Raw genomic sequence first — 18590 nt, forward strand, 5'->3', positions numbered from 1 at the left:
ACACACTCCGGCCACACACTCTTTTGTGTGGCCTTACACTCCCTTCATATAATCATATGTGATTGTAACACTTGTCCCAAGTGTTTCCTAGTCCCGTAGGGTGTCGCTTATCATGATTAGTTGTATTATACACTAATTATGTCCATACATCGTTATATGTTAAATAGGGTCCGTTTGTGCTCGAGGTTGCACTTGACACTCAACATCCCTAACGATCTTACATTCGAAGCAAACGTCAAACGGTGAGTTCATACACCTACATTTTTCTGAGTTTTTAATGTTTTCAGGGGGGAGGGGAATACAAGCCAAACTCAATGTATTATATTAGTTTTTAAACTTATACAGTTAATGATTTCCATATTTAATAACATATTCGGATATTTTATCCCTTTATGTAATATGTTGAGCATAAGGGAAACTTTTAATTTGGAAATCTAACTTCATCGCTTTCAGAAAGGTTTCTACAAAGCATTTTCTTTATCAACTCTAATAAACTATAATGGGTATAGTTTGGGATAACACTCTAGGCAGTCTCTACCAAATCAGACTTCATAAATGAATATGTATAAACTATGGCAGATTTAGTTTATGTTATATATTTTCTCAGGAGTATAAAGTACAATTATTCAACAATAGTTACTGCTTTATACGGTTTCCCGCTAGTGAACTAGATTATACCGAATTGTCAGGCGCTACTTCAATACTGTACCCTTAGGTGTACAGGGATAAATCCTTTTAGTATAACCAGAGTCTCCTGGAGGGAGAACGTGAGATTTGTGAATAGATATATTCGAGACTGGCAATCCCACACCAGAACTGCTAGCTACAGTTAGTCGGACATGCCTGTGGTGAAAAATGTCATTTAGCTTAACGCCTGAAGAACATTATAAAGGTCTCTCGGTCATACCAAGTATGGTTATACGACTCGAAAATAAGTATAAACTAACTTTGGTTAACAGACCCTACTCTTCATTGTTTTATTTTGAGTAATAAAACTATTTTCATAAATACACTAATACTAATCAGGGATTTCTAAACTTGCATCTCTACCTCTAGGACGGATAACATGTTTTTAAGGAAAATATAGGATTTTCCCAGGATAACTCGGCTTTTCTTTAAAGTATTTGTTTTTACATGTAACTAACGGATATTCATATTAATTCCACGACTCCTTGGATTGTGCATACCTTGTATGAATCGGGAAGTCATGGAAGGAATGGGTTTTCAAACACCCTTTTCATAAGAAAATATAGGATTTTCTTGAGGAACACTTTTCAAAAGAATCAAAGAAACATTTTCCACCAAAACTACATGCTTATGAACTCACCAGCTTTATGTTGATATTCTTTCAAAACTGCTTGTATTCTCAGGGGATTAGTAGACATGTACTTTTAGGAGATTGGAGAAGTCGGAGCGTTAGAGTCACGTCTTTCTATTTTACTTTGGATATGAACAAAACTATGTACTAAGACAATGTGAACCTTGTTCATATATGTATTCAATGTTTGGTTGTGTTTACTATGCTTGCTATGACACAATTGTTGTGATACTACGCATGACGTCCTCCGCCCCAGAACATTTTCGCCGTTCCGGTTTTGGGGTGTGACAAGTGGACAGGTACGCGCTCTGGGATTCAGAAGATGGAGTATAGGGGCTTCATTTCTTGTTTTGTTATTTACTTTTGGAGTCAATTTTTTGTGATTCACATACTTTGTAAACACTTTAATATTAATGCAATGGTTGTTCGTTACTTTGATTACTATGATGCATGTGTTGTGATACTAAACATGACGTCCTCCGCCCTCGAACGTTTCCGCCGTTCCGGTTTGGGGGTGTGACACATACCATGTAGATTCCACATACAAATATCATGCTTGCTTGTAAACCCTAATTTCATAAACAAGAATGCAAGAATTAAGGGAATTCCTTTTTGTTGTTCTGTTCTGATGGTGGTGAGAGCAGAGTAGAGAGGAAGGGGGTTTCTTGGGGTGTATTTGTGTTTGTCATCTTAGTGGTTAATTACATACATTAAGCCTAAGAAGTGTTAAATGAGGTCCAAAGATGAAAAGACCAAACTATACCCACATGTGAGGCATGTGATATGTTCTAACAGTTAAAAATGACAATGTGAGCAAAAATGACAATTAATACAAGGTTATAAACCACAATGGCCCAATTGTCAAAAAGAATTAACAAAAACCGGTTAGTAGGGGTGAGCAAAAACCGAACCGCAAACCGAAAAAACTAAAAAAAAAACAGCATAAACCGAAACCAAAAAACCGAAAACGAAATGAAAACCGATGGTGCGGTTTTTAGTCTTGCAAAACCGCAAAAAACCGAACCGCACCGAATATATATATATATATATATATATATATATATATATATATATATATATATATATATATATATATATATATATATATATATATATATATATATCTTATCAGAGGATAATTGTATATTTTTTAAACATACATATAGTTATATTTACAAAAACAAATAATGTTTATTATATTTTTGAACATTTTAATATTAAAAGTACTAGTGAACATAGTATCATTTTTATGAATACATCAATTGATATTATCGTATGTACATGTGAAACAAATATTATATTTAATTTGTATTATGTTCAAGCATTATAAGCATGTTGGATGAGTGATTATGTTATTTTATTTCAAACCAAGAGGTGGTGATATCGCTTCATCTCCAAAATATCATTTAGGCTTTAATTTGACAGCCTTATAAGAGTATCCCTAATCGTATTTGATATAAAACCTTCACCATTCTAACATTTCAATAAGAGAGTCAAGTCTATGACTTTTAACCCACATCTTTGAAAAGTCGCATATTGTTGGGAATGAAAAATTTGGGCGCTTCTTATCTCTACATAAAGTTTCTCAAAAAACCGCAAAGAAAAAACCGAACCGCAAAAAACTGAACCGCATAAAAACCATACGGTGCAGTTTCTAAACTTAAAAAAACCGAAGTTGCGGTTTTCAGTTCGGTTTTGGCCAAATACCGCACCGAATCGTACCATGTTCACCCCTACCGGTTAGGGATCTATCATATTGACCATTTATGTAATATTGTCTGAATATATTGTTATGAAGAATGAATTCTTAAAAGTAAAAATAAAATCTACGTTTTTGTTTTTCAAATTAGAAATGCTTGGTTGTTTTATTATTATAAACCTTCATTTTAAAAAGAAAAAAATAAGAATAATTGAAGGGGAATAGGGGTAGAAGCGGAAATAGAAAAATATATGGAAACAGAGGATTGTGTAAGAAAAGGCTGACACCGACGTTGACTCTTATTGTACGGAATGTCTTCTTAGTCAGAAAGATATGTTCCCAAGAGATATCTCTCTGTATATATATTTTTTCATATTAAGTATAATACATTAATTAAATGATTTGTAAAGAATTCAATTCCTTCGTCAATCTTGTTTTAAAATATAGGACATTATTTTTATAGAAATCAAATATCTTTTTAACTTTTGTTTCTATTTATTAGATCAGGATATGAGTTAAAATAAAAAAAATTATTAAAATAAAAAATTAATAGATTTTATAAATTATTATTTTATATGAGTATAAAGAAAAATAAAAAATAAAGGTTAAAAAAATATTTAATTTTTCTTATTTTTATTTCGGATGTTCTGTGATGATTTAGACTCGGAATCGACTTCACAGGGTCTCAGTGGGTATTCCATTGAAATCTGGAATCGAGATTTCACGCTTTAAAATCGAAATCGGAAATCGATTCCTTTGTGTCAATAGGTTTCGGAATTGAGGAATATCAAAACCGAATTTGGAATTGTACAACGAAATCGAAATGGAATTATCAAGAATCAAATTAGATCTTGTTGTTCGATGCTTCGTGTATGATCGTTCGGAATTTATATGTCCTACGAATTTATCGAAAATCAGCCTTCAAAACCGTAATCGACGTTGGTGATGCTTCCGAGATCTGTTAAGTGGGTTCTAGAAGCCATGAATTTTGGGTTGTTTATGCTTCGGCCATTGAAGTAATTCTCTCGAAAGAAGGGATGGATGATCTCGTGGGATTGGTGTTGGTGATGAACAACATAACAAACATTGAGAAAAGTTTCTTTGATCGATGGAATCCGAATTGTATTTGGGAAAAAAAATTTAAGTCTTGGCGATGCAAACAAGGTGTTTCTTTTTCTGCCCGCCAAGTGTTTGATTAAATGCCTAAGTTTTTCAAGTGTTGTTGCCAATTTTCGAATCAAGTTGATGTAGAGATTCTATCCGGTGTGGGTTCCATTGTGCACACTCCAGCCTTTTGTTGGAGTGTCACTTTTTCTTTTGGGTTAGTGCTTCTAATTTTAGGTCTCACCTTGAGGCTTAAATAAACTTTATTTGTTGGTTTATGGCGTCCTCTCATTCCTTTGAGAGTGGGGCTTGGTCGTGTCCTTTTCGAGGGTTTCACTGTTGCCTCAATGGTATTGTTGGAAGTAGAGGAAATTCTTGTATGATATCCCATCTCAAGAGCTTACACCTCCATACAGATGAACGCAGAGTTGTGTTACGGGAGGCTATTACTTCCGATATTGGATTGTTTATGTCTGTGGCAGCAACTTTGAAGGAGTTTGGTCAATGGATATGTGGGGATTGCATGAAGCTTCATGCCCTGAGTCATTCATGTCACCACCCGGGTGGCTTGATTAAGTTTATTAACGAGGCTGATGACATGACCATGCATATTGTTGGCATTCTAAAGCCGCTACCCAATGAACCGGAAGCCAACCTCAATGATGGGTTGGTGATGGATGCTCAACTACTTGATCGTGTTTTTAAGCTACCTATCACCACTGTCAAAAGCATCCCTCATAACTGTCGTATGGCTTTCTCTCAGGCTTTGAAAGCAGCCCTTTCCAAGGTGGTTGCTCATCCCGGATCCGTTGAAGCGTGGGTTTCTTTGTTAATTCTTCCTAGGTGTACTCTTTAGGTGTTCAGGCCCAAGAATAGGCAAGAAAGTAGGTCTGGAAACAGGAAGTCTTTGCAACATCGTAATATCTTGAGCGTTTAGCTACTTGGTGGACTGAAGACGGTATCGCCAAGCTAGTTAAAAACTTAGTTGACAATGCAAGACTGGAGCAACAAGATAAAAAAAAGAGTACATTCAGTAGAAAAGAACACTGGAAAGCACCAATGTTAGACAATGTCTTCATAAGGTTGCCGATGGACATTTTGCAGCAGCAGTGAAAGTTTTATGTTCTTCGGGGGTTGCTCCATTTGGGGGTGATACCACGAAGGCATTAGAGGATAAGCATCCATACAAGCCACCGCCTTCCATGCCCAACACCATATTTTCATAACCTCCCCTGGTAGTGGGTGTTGACAATGTCCTTTGGGGAATTAAATCCTTCCTTAAAGGTACCTTGTGTGGGAGGGATGGGTTGAGAGCTCAATACATTTTAGATTTCCTTTGTGGAGAAGGTTCGGCTATAGCCAAAGACCTCCTACATGCTATTACTTATGTGGTTAATCTATGGCTAGGGGGAAGATGCACTTCGAGCTTGACAGAATTTGTTGCCTCTGCTCCTCTCACGCTGCTCTTAAAACCTGACAAGGGAATATGACCTATTGCAGTAGGTACTATATGGAGACGTTTGGTTTCCAAGTTGGCCATGAAAAGGGGTTGGTAAAGAAATGGCCACGTATCTCAATGATTTTCAGTTCGGAGTCGGGGTGTCGGGTGGCACTGAAGCCGTTTTACATAGCGCCAATAGGTTGTTGAGTAAGCGTCATGATGACAAATCTCTTTCCATGCTTACCGTGGACTTCTCTAATTCCTTTAACCTTGTTGACAGATCTGCATTACTTCATGAGGCCAGATTGAGGTGTCCCTTTATTTCCTTGTGGGTAGAATTCTTATATGGTCAACCAGCAAGGTTATATCTAGGCAACACACATATTCGGTCTTCTACTGGGGTTCAGCAAGGAGACCTCTTAGGATCATTTCTCTTTGCCATTGTGTTACACCCGCTCTTGCATAAGATTAGAGACAATTACAAGCTTCTTCTCCATGCATGGTACTTGGATGATGGCACACTTATCAGAGACTCGGAGGAGGTGGCCAAAGCATTGGACATCATTACGGTTGATTGGCCCAAAATTGGGCCTTCGGCTGAATATCAAGAAAACCGAGCTCTTTTGGCCCTCGTGTGATGGTAGGAAGTTACGAGAGGGGCTATTTCCGCCAGACATTGGGAGGCCGCCTTTGGGAGTGAAACTTCTTGCGGGGGCTGTTAGTAGAGATGCTACTTTCATTCGCAACTTAGCCATAAAGAGAGCCGAAAACGTTGTGAATTTGATGCACCTTCTTCCACAATTGTTTAACACCCAGAGTGAGCTCCTTCTTCTTCGGTCTTGTATGGGTATTGCTAAGCTTTTCTTTGGGTTGAGGACGTGCCAACCCGTTCACATGGAGGAGGCGGCAATATTCTTTGACAATGGACTGTGCGGGGCGATTGAGGACGTTGTGGTTTGTAGGGGCCCTTTCTTTGGTGACCTACAATGGCGAATTGCTTCCTTATTCATTAGGTTTGGGGGTTTGGGTTTATACACGGCAGTAGAGGCTACCTTCTATGCTTTTGTTGCCTCAAGGGCCTAATCTTGGGTATTGCAAGACCACATCTTACGAGATAGCGGTATACATGGTATGAATTCTGATTATGATTGTGGCTTGGCATCCCTTCGCAACAAGCTTCCATATTTTGACCTTAACAATTTTACTACTAAAGACACCCCCCCCCCTAAAAAAAATCCCAGAATACACTAGCGAGTGCCCTTTTTCGTAAAATTGTCCAAGATATGGAAGTGCATCTCGACATGACGGCTTGGCAGAAAGCGGTTTTCCAATGCTTACGTGCACCACATACTCAAGATTTTCTTCTGGCTATCCCTATAGATGGGTTTGGCCAACACATGTCTCCCGTGGAGTATCATACTATTTTCAAATATCGACTCATGATTCCCATATTCCCAGCTGACGAGATATGTCCTGTGTGTCGCAAGGCATGTTTGGACTCTTTTGGAGAGCATGCAGTTCACTGTAAAGAACTCCCGGGGTTCAAATACATGCATGATATGGTTAGGGATGTTTTGTTTGACATATTTAAGCGTGCGGGGGTTTCTGCTAAGAAAGAGGCACCTGTTAATTTCGTGACTGACCCGACAGAAGGAAGGTCAACCCTCAGACCTGCTGACATTTTTGATTTTTGGATGGGTCAGAGGGAAACACGCATGTGTGGATCTTGGGGTATCCCCTCTCGTGGGCCTGAAGGTTGGGGGCTTCACGGCGGGACATGCTGCTTTAAAAGCAGCTACATGCAAAGTTAGGGGTGTCAAAAAAAACACGAACCCGATTAACCCGACCCGACCCTAACCCGAATAAGATAATTAGGGTCAGGTTCAATAGGGTTAAAATTCCAAATCGGGTTATTCGGGTTAACCTGACAAACCCGATTTGTAGTTAAGGTCGGGTTTAGGGTTGATTTTTATAAAAAAATCGGGTTTCGGGTCAACCCGACAAATCCGATTTGTAGTTAAGGTCGGGTTTAGGGTTGATTTTTATAAAAAAAATCGGGTTTCGGGTCAACCCGAATAACCCGGTTAGGAATTCACAACCTTTACATATTCCACTGCTCTCTATTTGAACAGTACAAAAAGACTATAAACCCTTTGAAAATGTAAAATTTTGTGACTCTAGAAGCATATGAGGGTCAAGTAATTCCCATTTGTGAACTTGAAGTCCAAAAAGATATAAAACCTCCACATCTCAAAAGTATTGGAGCGGTTGAGAAAGTAAAGATTTTATTTTGATTGTTATTTTTACTTTAAACTAACTATAAACATGAATAAACTACATGGTGTTGATCGTTAACTAGAGTTTGAAAGTTCATCTATTTAATATTTATAATGGAAGAACTCTTTTAGCTATTGTGGTATGCATGATTTCTCGTATGCTGTAATAACCATGAGCTCCATGATCTTTTATTTTTAATTTATTTCAATTTGTATGCATTCTTGATGTTAAGAAAAGAGTAAAAAAAAATGGTTTCACTCTTGAAAAAACTATATATATTATGTTTAAATTAAGTGTTTAGTGAATTAACCCGACTAACCCGGCTAACCCGACCCTATTAACCCGAAACCCGATTAACCCGAACCTGACCAACCCATACCTTAATAGGGTCGGGTGTCGGGTTATTTTTTTTTTTGTGAAAACCCGATTAACCCGACCCGTCTAACCCGAAACCCGATCGGGTTGACCCGATTAACAGTCCTAGGCAAAGTCACCAAACATGAGAAATTGTGCATGAAAAATCAACACGTGTTCATACCATTTGCATTTGATACGTTTGGTTTCCTCGCACTGGATGCGGTAGAGCTTCTTAAAAGAGTACAACGAATCATACATAGTAATGTTATATCTCTAGATATTCGGATGTAGTCTTTAAAAGAGTTAGTTTTACCATTCAAAAAGGCTTAGAGGCACAGCTTGTTGCCCGTTTGCCATCTCACTTATTGTACGATGACAATTAAAATATTTGAATGGGATTTGCATTTCATAAAAATTAAAAAAAATCGAGCTTTTTAACATTGAAATAAATTATTCTTTTTGAGTGAATTATATAAATAGCTCACTTATTTTTGAGTGAATTATATAAATAGAGCTTTTTAACATTGAAATAAATTATTCTTTTTCGGTGAATTATATAAATAGCTCACTTATTTAGCAATATTTCTTTCTACTTCCTTATATTATTTAATTATAAGTATTATCATTTTAAGTATTAATATTAAATGATAAATTCGTAATGATCATAGAATTTCCTTATTTGTATAACTATAAACATAATAATTTATAATTACTTTTATTTTAAAAAAACATGATATTATAATATATGTAATTTCATGTATGTAATATATTATTACAAGCTAAAGCTAGCCATTTGACTAACTAGATGACTAACAAAGAGTTACTAACAAGGAGGTTTCGAGTTCTGTCACCGACATATAATAAACTGTTGTTCTAAAAGAATATACGTTGATTGTTTGTACACCGTATGTTTGGTCGTTCTTTGAAGGCTCCGTTGAAAGGATTTTTCTTAAGTTCAAAAACACAAAAAATGAGCAAAAATGAAAATTTTCAACTTTATATATTATAGGCTAACGGGCCTTAAAACAGTGGACGACTCATGACAGTAGCTCATTGTCTGAAAGAGTAGTCAACACAATGTTGACCATAGTCAATCTTGCATTGATCGTAGGTTTCTTAATCACCTACGGTTTCAGTGGCTATTTTGAGATAAATGTTAATTTTTTGCTAAAAACTAAAAAATAATTAAAGAAAATAGTTAGTTTTGTAATTTTTTTTATTTTATTTGACAAATTCAGTGGAAAAAATACCTAAGAAAACAAAAAATTATAGATAAAGTCGGTGATTCATGATGCTTTAAGAGAAGTTAAAATATAAGTTTTTTTTTATTTAACTTTTTCAAAATTATAAAGCTTTGAAAAACTTATCATCTATTGTGAGAGATTTTTTAAAGTGAGCATTTTTACAATGAATTCAATGGAGAGAGTTTTTTTTTTTAAATATTTTAGTGTAGTCTATGAATTTCAACCAATGAAAAACAACAATAACCATAATTAGACATGCACAAAAATATCAGTTTCGAACAAAACCCAAAGAAGGACCTGAACCGAATTGGTCTAAAACAAGACAGGATTGAAAAAAATTGGATCGTTTCGAGACCAATCCCAAAAATTATCATATCGTTCGAAACCGACACAAGATCAACATGGGACCAGTTTCAATAAAGACTGATAGGTAAAGTTTATGAACACATCATTTTTGTGTTAATTATCTAATTTTTAATCACATTATCTAACTTTCTTTATTTTTTTAGTTTTTATTAAACTTAAGTGTATCATTTTAAATAAATGTTAAACGACATCTAAAGATCTTTGGCTCTCTCTACAACGAGCATGTGCACCACAATCTTCCTCCAGGGAATACACACTCAAAACTCAGCTTCTTAAATTGGATATGAAAGCCGATGAAACCACTTCTACTTACCTTCTTCGTGCTCAAGAATACTTTGACGCCTTGGCAAACATTGGAGAACCTGTCAAGGAGAAAGACCTTGTTATATTGGTGATTTCTGGTCTTCGTGAGGAATACAATGGTCTTAAATCCACTCTCCTTGCTCGACAATCACCTACTTCTTTTCAAGATCTCCATGGTCTTCTAGTTGATCATGACTTTATGATCAAGAAAAACTCACACACGGTTGCTCATGTCCAAGATTTTACCGCCACCTTATCCAACTGGTCCACTCCATTCACCACTACCCCTATCACCTCATCACCTACATGCTCTTCAACAACTTGTTTCCCAACTCAGAATTCAACTCAACCAAGCTCCCTCTCCTCAAGCCTTCTATGTCGGCCGGTCGCAACCCTCTCGAGGTCGCGGCTCCAACAATCGTCGTGGTCGAGGCAACTATAACCCCACATCAGGTGGTACTAGGAGTCAGTTCTCATGGGCTTCCACTCGAAACAACATGTATGGAACATGTAACCGATGCGGTATTGGCCACATTTCATCCCAGTGTCCTAACTGTGATCCTACCACCATCCGCTCCCACCCACAACCCTTTGCAAATTTTGCAGAAAATCGCTCTCAAACTACCACCTGGCTTCCAGACACTGGCTCCAATAACCATGTTTCTCATGATCTCTCCCTCATTAACAATCATACATCCTATTTTGGTGAGGATGCTTTTCATGTTGGCAATGATATGGGTTTACCTATTTTTCATATTGGTTCTTTTAATTTTTATTCACCTTCAAACACTTTTTCCTTGTCCAATATTCTTCATGTTGCTGAAATAAAAAGAACCTTCTTTATGTCCAAAAATTCTGCTTAGATAATGAATTTTTATTTGAATTTCACTCTTCTTTTTTATTGTGAAGGACAATTCTACCAAAACTATCCTCCTCACAGGTGCAAGTAACAACAGGCTCTACTCCATTTGCCTTTCTTCTTTTCAGCATCTTCCAAAAGTTGCTTTTACTACTCTTAAAACCCCTTCTGACACTTGGCATCATCGGCTCATGCATCCTCATCCGTAATTTTTGAAGTTTATGTTTTCTAAATATTGTTTACCTGTTTCTAGTTCAACAAATTCTTTTTGTAATTCTTGTCATATTGGCAAATCATCTAAACTTCATTTATCTACTTCTACTTTTAATAGCAAAAAGTTTTTAGATCATGTCGTGTGAGATGTTTGGGCCCCCGCACTTGTGACCTCTTCCGATGGTCACAATTATTTTTTGTTATGTGTTGATGATTTCTCTCGATTTATGTGGATTTTTTCAATTATGAAAACTTAAAACTCCATTTAGAAAAGTTTTTTCAAAAACTTGTCAATTACTAATTTGTTGGCAAGGGTTTTTCAACGATTTAGTGGGATCCTATATGTTTTCAATAACTTGTAAATAGTCATCTTATAATGTCGAAAAAAAATAAAAATCTTTTTTATTGTGGAAATGAAAAGAAAAATCATTTTAAGTTTTCTAATGAAGAAAACTCTTATATCATAGATTTTTTTAAACAAAAGATTTTTCAACCGTTTAGTCTGTGGCCATATCTTTCTTTTTATTATTTTAATTTAGTAAAAACTTAGCCAAAAGCTTTTAAATTATGAACATATTTTGAGATTTTTGTTTTAGTTACGTGACATAAAAAAGTATAGTCGAATTGCATTGTTATCGTGGATGATCTAAGAATATTAATTAGTATTTTCATTTATGGGTTAATATTAGTTTGGCTTTAAATTAATAAGTGTCTATTACTTATGTTTTTTTTATCTAAACATATAATGTTTTACTAAATATAATATTATAAAAAGATCATTTAAAAAAATATCTAAAACATCTGTTTAAAAAAAATTATTTATTCTAGGTCAAATAATTGATGGTTTTAAATAGACCTAACGTATAAAACATGTTTTTATTTATTTATTTATTTATGTATTCCTCCAAATTTACCTTTCTACCATCTTTTTTTTTTTTTTTTTTATGTTTTTTAGTTATTTTTTTGTTTTTAATAAATAAATAATATATTTTTTTTTCTTTTTAACTATCCTTGTGTTTAACTATCCTTGTGTTTAAACTATCCATTTATTTATTTATTTTGGTTATTTTTTTTATTTTCATTACTTTTAATAAATACTTATTATTATTATTATTATTATTATTATTATTATTATTATTATTATTATTATTATTATTGTTGTTGTTGTTGTTGTTGTTGTTAACATTAAAAATATATTTTTTCGTTCAGATTATTTTTGTGTTATTTTTATTTTCATTTAAACAATCAGTGTGTTACTTTTTTCGTTCTAACTATCTTTGTATTGTTTTTTCGTTACGATTATATATGTGTTATATTTCCGTTTAAACTATTCATATATTATTATTTTTTTTCATTCAAACTATTTTTGTGTTATTTTTTATTAAGACTACCCTTGTATTATTATTAGTTTTTAATTAAGACTATTAAAGAGACATCTAATCCAATCATTTTTTAAATAATAATAATAATAATAATAATACACACAAAAAAAAGACAAAAGACAAAACAAAAATACAAAATATATTTAATCAAAAAGGGTTTTAAAGACAATAAAACGACAAAAAAAGAATGGATGAATGAATTTTATGAATTATGAAAAGTACCTAGAACAACTCCTATAAAACATATGTATCTGATTTAAGTAAATAGGATGTGAAATATAGTCTACAGAAAATAATTGAAATTTTGTTCAAACCATTGTAAAATGATTGAAATTTTGTTCAAACCCTCATAAGTAAGTGTGGCATTTCTTTGGTGGATTTTAAAAAAGCGTGATTGTTAAATGTTTTGGATAAATGAGAAATAAATATAATCAAGTTGAACACATCTATTTTACTCCTCTGTGTTTTAGGAGTTCTTTCAAATAAGTTGATGTTAACGTACAATCATAATCGAATTCTATTTAAATAACCTAATAAATAAAAATTATTTTTGTCGAAAGTCATGTTTTTATTGAATTTGATATATGTAATGATTTGAAAATTTTGAATTATTTTTTTTATTTGTTATTTTTTTAAATTTAAATCCATATTATGTTTATATATGTAAAGTAGATCATTGTATTAAATTTAAGAATATATATATATATATATATATATATATATATATATATATATATATATATATATATATATATATATATATATATAGAGAGAGAGAGAGAGAGAGAGAGATAGAGAAAAGTTCAAATAAGAACCAAAAAAGATTAAGAACCATAAAAAGCTTTTATTTATAAGTTATTATTAAGTTCTTTATTATTAAACCTTTAAACCAAATATTTTATTGAAATGTTTAAAGGATTTTTTTTGTCAATTTCAAAATTTTCATTATTTTTTTGTAAAGGTGTTTTAGTAATTAACAAATGTAAACAAAAAGTGAACGTCTAATTAAATATGTTTTTTAATGAGAATGGTCGATGTCTATTTTCTTCAAAGATTCGATGTTTATTCTTCAGTGATTCATATTTCTTGATCTTCGTTTTTTGTTAAATCGATCGATTCTGTTAATCGATTGTCTTAAATTGTTAGATTTTCATATAGATTTATTTTATATGAAATCATTATCTGAAAGTGATTCTAGTAGATTATAGTATTTGATTGACAAAATTGATCAGTGCTCTTCAATAGTTCGATCTGTTTTCAGTTGCTTTCAAGGTGAAGTATCATCGTTTCTGTCCGATTCAATGTGTGTTCAAAGTAATGTTGAAATCGTATCAGGAGCAAATCAATTTAATGTTCAAATCGTATCAGGAACAGATCAATTAAATGATGATGATATTGGAATCGAATGTGAATCAGCAACATGTATCTCGTTTACTTCTGTTAATAATTTAATTTTTTTTAAATCTTTTAAATGAAAAAGTTCCTTAATTTGTTTGTTTTTCATTTGTTTTTAAATCTTTTAGACGAAAAGTTATTAATTTGTACTTTAATATATTTCTTTTGCTTTTTGTTTATTAAATCGAGTTTCATTATTATTGAGCTGTAACTATTGATTTTCTATCTGTTATTAAGATGTGAATTGGTTTGTTATGTAGTTGTTTTTGTTTATAATATTTATATTTTTAGTTGATAAATGTTTTTATAAGTATAGTTATGATTTTCTAACTGTTATTAACATATGAATTTTTTTGGTTATGTAGATGTTTTTACATGTAAATGTATAATATATATGTTAATCTTATTTTCCATGTGTAATTATACTGTGAATTTTTTTATTTTTTTTTCATTTATTTTGTAATATGTGTATGTTAAGCTGATATATGTTTTTATTTTTATTATTAGGTCAACCTATATTTTCTGATTTTTTTCTCTCCTGGTGGAACTCGTAAAATATGGATTCCTGAGAATGTTGATGATGTTAAGCCAAAGTTGTATAGCAAATATCTAAGTGTTGATGATGCAATAGATATGTATAAGGCTTATGCTGCTAAAGGTGGTTTTGATGTAAGAAAAGGTTCTACAAAGTTAAACAATAAGTCACGTGTTCTTACTCATCGTCATCGATCTATGTTGTTCAGTAGAGAGGGATTTCCTCAAAGTGTTTATGCAGACATAACTGATTCTAAAAAAAAAAAAAAAAAGCTCAAAGAAATTCTAATATTAAAAGGAAAGGATATCTAGCTTTTGCAAAATTTAGAAGAGTAGGAAATTCATAAGTTTTTGAGCTATACAAATATGAAAAAATGCATAATCATGATTTGGTTATAGCAGATTAAAGGCATTTCTTGAGGTCTAACAGGCAATTGGACAATGTTGCTCAAGAATTCATTGAGAAAATGGGAAGGGTAATGATTGGTCCAATGAAAGCATACAGGATAATGCAAGAATTTAGAGGCTCAAACAATGTTGAAGGTAATGTTGTTGACTACAAGAATCAATCTAGAAAAGTGAATTGTTATATTGAAAAGGATGACGCATAGATAGTAGTTAATAAGTATTTAAATAAAATGAAAGAGGATCCAAGCCTTACATTTGAGTTTATATGTGATAAGGGAAAGTTGGTTTCACTTTTTTGGGCTGATGAAGCTGTAAAGGTGAATTATAGAGAATTTGGTGATGTTGTTTCTTTTGATGCTACTTTTCGGACAACCAAGTAATTTTTTTTATATTTTGTTTTTTTATATTATTTTCTTTTGTTTTTTTTATATTAACTTTTGTTATATGTTTATTTTTTAGGTATCGTATGGTATTTGTTCCTTTCACAGGGATTGATAACCATAGAAAGAGTGTTACTTTTGCAATTGGTATTTTGCACAGCGAAACTATAGAGTCTTATTTATGGCTCCTTAAAACTTTTTTGAAGACTTTTGGTAAACAACCTACTGTTGTTCAAATTGATGAAGATGCAGCAATGAAAATTGCAATTGAGAGAATATTTCCTTATTCACGTCATCGGTTATGTATCTGGCACATAACCCAAAAGTTGTCTTCTAAGGTATGTATTTGTAATTTTTAGACTATTTATTCTGTATATATCATCATTATATATTTTTGTTGTTATCTTTTGTTTTTTTAAATGTTATCTCTTTTTGTTAAGCTGAGAATTTTTATATTTTTTTTTGTTTATGAATTGAATTTTGTTAAATTATATTATTTTTAGTTCATTTTTCATTATGTTAATTATTATATGTTTATTAAGTTGTGATTTTTTTTGTTTATATTTTTATTTTTAAATATTCACATGTTAGTATGTTTTTAAATTGTGAATAATATCATTTTATATGAATTTAATTGTATATGTTATTACTATTTTAATAGTTATATCATCTTTTTATAGTTTATTATCTTATATATGTGTTTTATGAATGTGTTCTTTAGGTATGTGCTGAACTTTCTAATGATATGAAATTCAAGAAATGTTTCAATAAGCTAATTTGGAATTCTAGGATAGATGCTTCTGAGTTTGATATTAGATGGAGAAGTTTTATTGAAGATTATAAGCTCCAAGAGGTATCATGGTTTTCGAAAATGTTTGATATTAGAGAAAGTTGGATTCCAACATATTTTAGAGACATGCCATTGTCTGGTTTGATGAGGACCACTTCTAGGTCAGAGAGCATGAATTATGCATTTAACAAAGTTGCTCACTGGGGTAATTCATTGGTTAAGTTCTTTGATTCTTTTGATTCAGCTATGGACAGACAAAGACATAATTAGTGTTTCTTAGACCATCTTAGCAATATTTCCAAGATTAAAAGTAAAATTTCACTAAAAATTATGGAACATGCTGCTGATATATATACTATGAAGTTTTCATATAAGTGAAGAAAGAAATTGAACAATCTTTATTTTCATGTTCACAACACAGTGTTACAAATAAAGAATTTTATGATAGATTTGTTGTTATGCAATATAAAGATATTATGGGTTCTACTCCAAAAGTTGTTAATAAAGAAGATTCAGAAAGTGAGTGTGAGTTTGTTGTTCCAGAAAAGACTTTTTTTTTCAAGGTAAATTATATTTTTTTTAATTTCTTTTTTCAAATTTTAAGTTGTGAATTATTAATATTTTTGTTTGTGTTTATTTTGCAAAGGTTGTTTATGACAAAAAGGAATCAAGTTTTGAATGCTCTTGTTCATTGTTCTTTCAGTATGGTATATTGTGTAGGCATATATTTTGCATTTTTAAGACTTACCAAATAAACAAGATTCCTTCAAAATACATACTTAGGCGTTGGTGCAAAGGTGTAATTCCATCTGAGGTTCTTATGAAACAACGTTCAAGTGGTGAGGCATCATCATCATCATCATTGTTATATGATCCTCTTTCTCGTCAGGTTTTGAGTTTTGTGGAAGAAAGTGTGTATATTTTAAGTAAAGATGCGGATAAGCTTAATGAGTTTTTTGAGCTCATTGAAGAAGCAAAGTTGAAAGTTAATGGTGTTTGTTCTGCACAATTTGTTCAGATTCATTATTGAAAAGAAAAGATATTTCTGAGTTTGTTGAGTCATCCTATGGAGTAAAGAAGCCATTTATTTCTAGTATTGGAAACCCTTCAGATGACATAAGTAATAAAGGATGTGGTACAGGTAAGAGGTTGAAAGGAACTAGAGAAAAAGCCATTACTAAATCAACTAAACAAAAAAGGTTTTGTTCTAGATGCAAACAATATGTTATTAGTCACAATAGTAGGTCATGTGAGCATTTGGAAAGACAAGCAAAAGAAAAAGAAATGTGTTCAAATGGCAAAAATATGGATGCAAGATCTATTTGAGAAATTTTGAAGATTTTTATCTTTTAATTTTTACTTAATAATAGGTTCTTTATATATAAGATTTTTTTCTTTTTGATTTGAATAGTATTTGTTTTGTACTCACAGTTTTATTTTTTTAAATATAATGAATTTTACTTAATAATAATTGTTAAGTTTGATATTATTAATATTTATGATTATTGATATTATATCAATATATTGTATTTAACAACTGTGAATTTTTTAATTATGTTTCTAAAATTTTTGTGTATGTTATTCACAACTTAATTATTATATATCATTAATATATATTGTACTTAAAGATAGTAGTTATGTTTCTTAATTTTTATTTTATTGCATATTGTTGTCTTATATATATATATATATATATATATATATATATATATATATATATATATATATATATATATATATATATATATATATATATATATATCAAGTGCATTCAAATGTTTTTTTTTTTAAATAATTATCATTTTTTTTTAAATTTGAAAAATTCAATTCACAACTTAATACTTTAGTCATTTTGTTTTAATGTAAATACTCACAATTGTCAAAGTTAAGATAAACATTCATTTTATTAATAATTTTTATATCAACATCAACAATTAACTAGAAATTCATATTTAGCTAAGAAAATATATCATTCCAACATGTTCACCATGTGTGCAGACATTACCCGAAATAAAAACATCATAAACACTGTATTTGTTCGACTAGATAGAAGTCTTCAATAGCAGCTAGGCATTTATAAAAATAAAAACAATAAAAATTTATTTTTTTTAGTTTTCACCAATCAACTGAAACCTTTCCTCATAGTTCTGCATTCCATGATTCACAACTTGTTTTTGTTCTTCCGTTGTCAGCTTTTCAAACTCAAGACCTTCTTCTATTATCTTGTTGTAGTGGATATTGATATCATTCGCCAAGATCTTTGTAACATATATTGATCGAAGCTTTGTCAATTGTGTTTTTGCTTTTGATCTTTGTCAATCTCAGAATCCCAATTATTTGGCCCTTGTCCCTTGAAAGTTTCCATATGTCTCATCAACATAACTTCATTGTCGTTCATGTTGTTTTCTGTCCACCACTTTAGTTTAAAAATCTCAATTTCCTTCTTCATTAAATAGTCTGCTTTTGGGTGTTTTTTTATCAATCAAGTACGATATCATGAAATTGAACTGTATTCAAAAA

General features: G+C 31.8%; 1 protein-coding gene across 1 annotated transcript; it reads left to right on the forward strand.

The window, feature by feature from the left end:
• The first annotated feature begins 10089 nt into the window (after window positions 1-10089).
• LOC128133450 (protein FAR1-RELATED SEQUENCE 3-like) lies at window positions 10090-16340 on the forward strand. The gene is made up of 8 exons (XM_052770904.1): window positions 10090-10332; window positions 11019-11173; window positions 13825-13985; window positions 14087-14093; window positions 14923-15035; window positions 15138-15276; window positions 15360-15618; window positions 16002-16340. Exons 1-8 carry the CDS (start codon window positions 10090-10092, stop codon window positions 16338-16340), a joined length of 1416 nt encoding a protein of 471 aa, XP_052626864.1.
• Window positions 16341-18590: the final 2250 nt, after the last annotated feature.

This window comes from Lactuca sativa, chromosome 4 (assembly GCF_002870075.4).
Source record: "Lactuca sativa cultivar Salinas chromosome 4, Lsat_Salinas_v11, whole genome shotgun sequence".
Lineage (NCBI taxonomy): Eukaryota > Viridiplantae > Streptophyta > Magnoliopsida > Asterales > Asteraceae > Lactuca > Lactuca sativa.

What these genes read in the sequence shown, in the direction of transcription:
- LOC128133450 (XM_052770904.1), top strand. Translation starts at nt 10,090, where the DNA reads ATGAAAGCCGATGAAACCACTTCTACTTACCTTCTTCGTGCTCAAGAA. An exon ending in AGGCTCAAACAATGTTGAAG is followed by an intron (nt 15,036 to 15,137) that starts GTAATGTTGTTG and finishes ATAAAATGAAAG; the next exon opens with AGGATCCAAGCCTTACATTT. An exon ending in CCCAAAAGTTGTCTTCTAAG is followed by an intron (nt 15,619 to 16,001) that starts GTATGTATTTGT and finishes TGTGTTCTTTAG; the next exon opens with GTATGTGCTGAACTTTCTAA.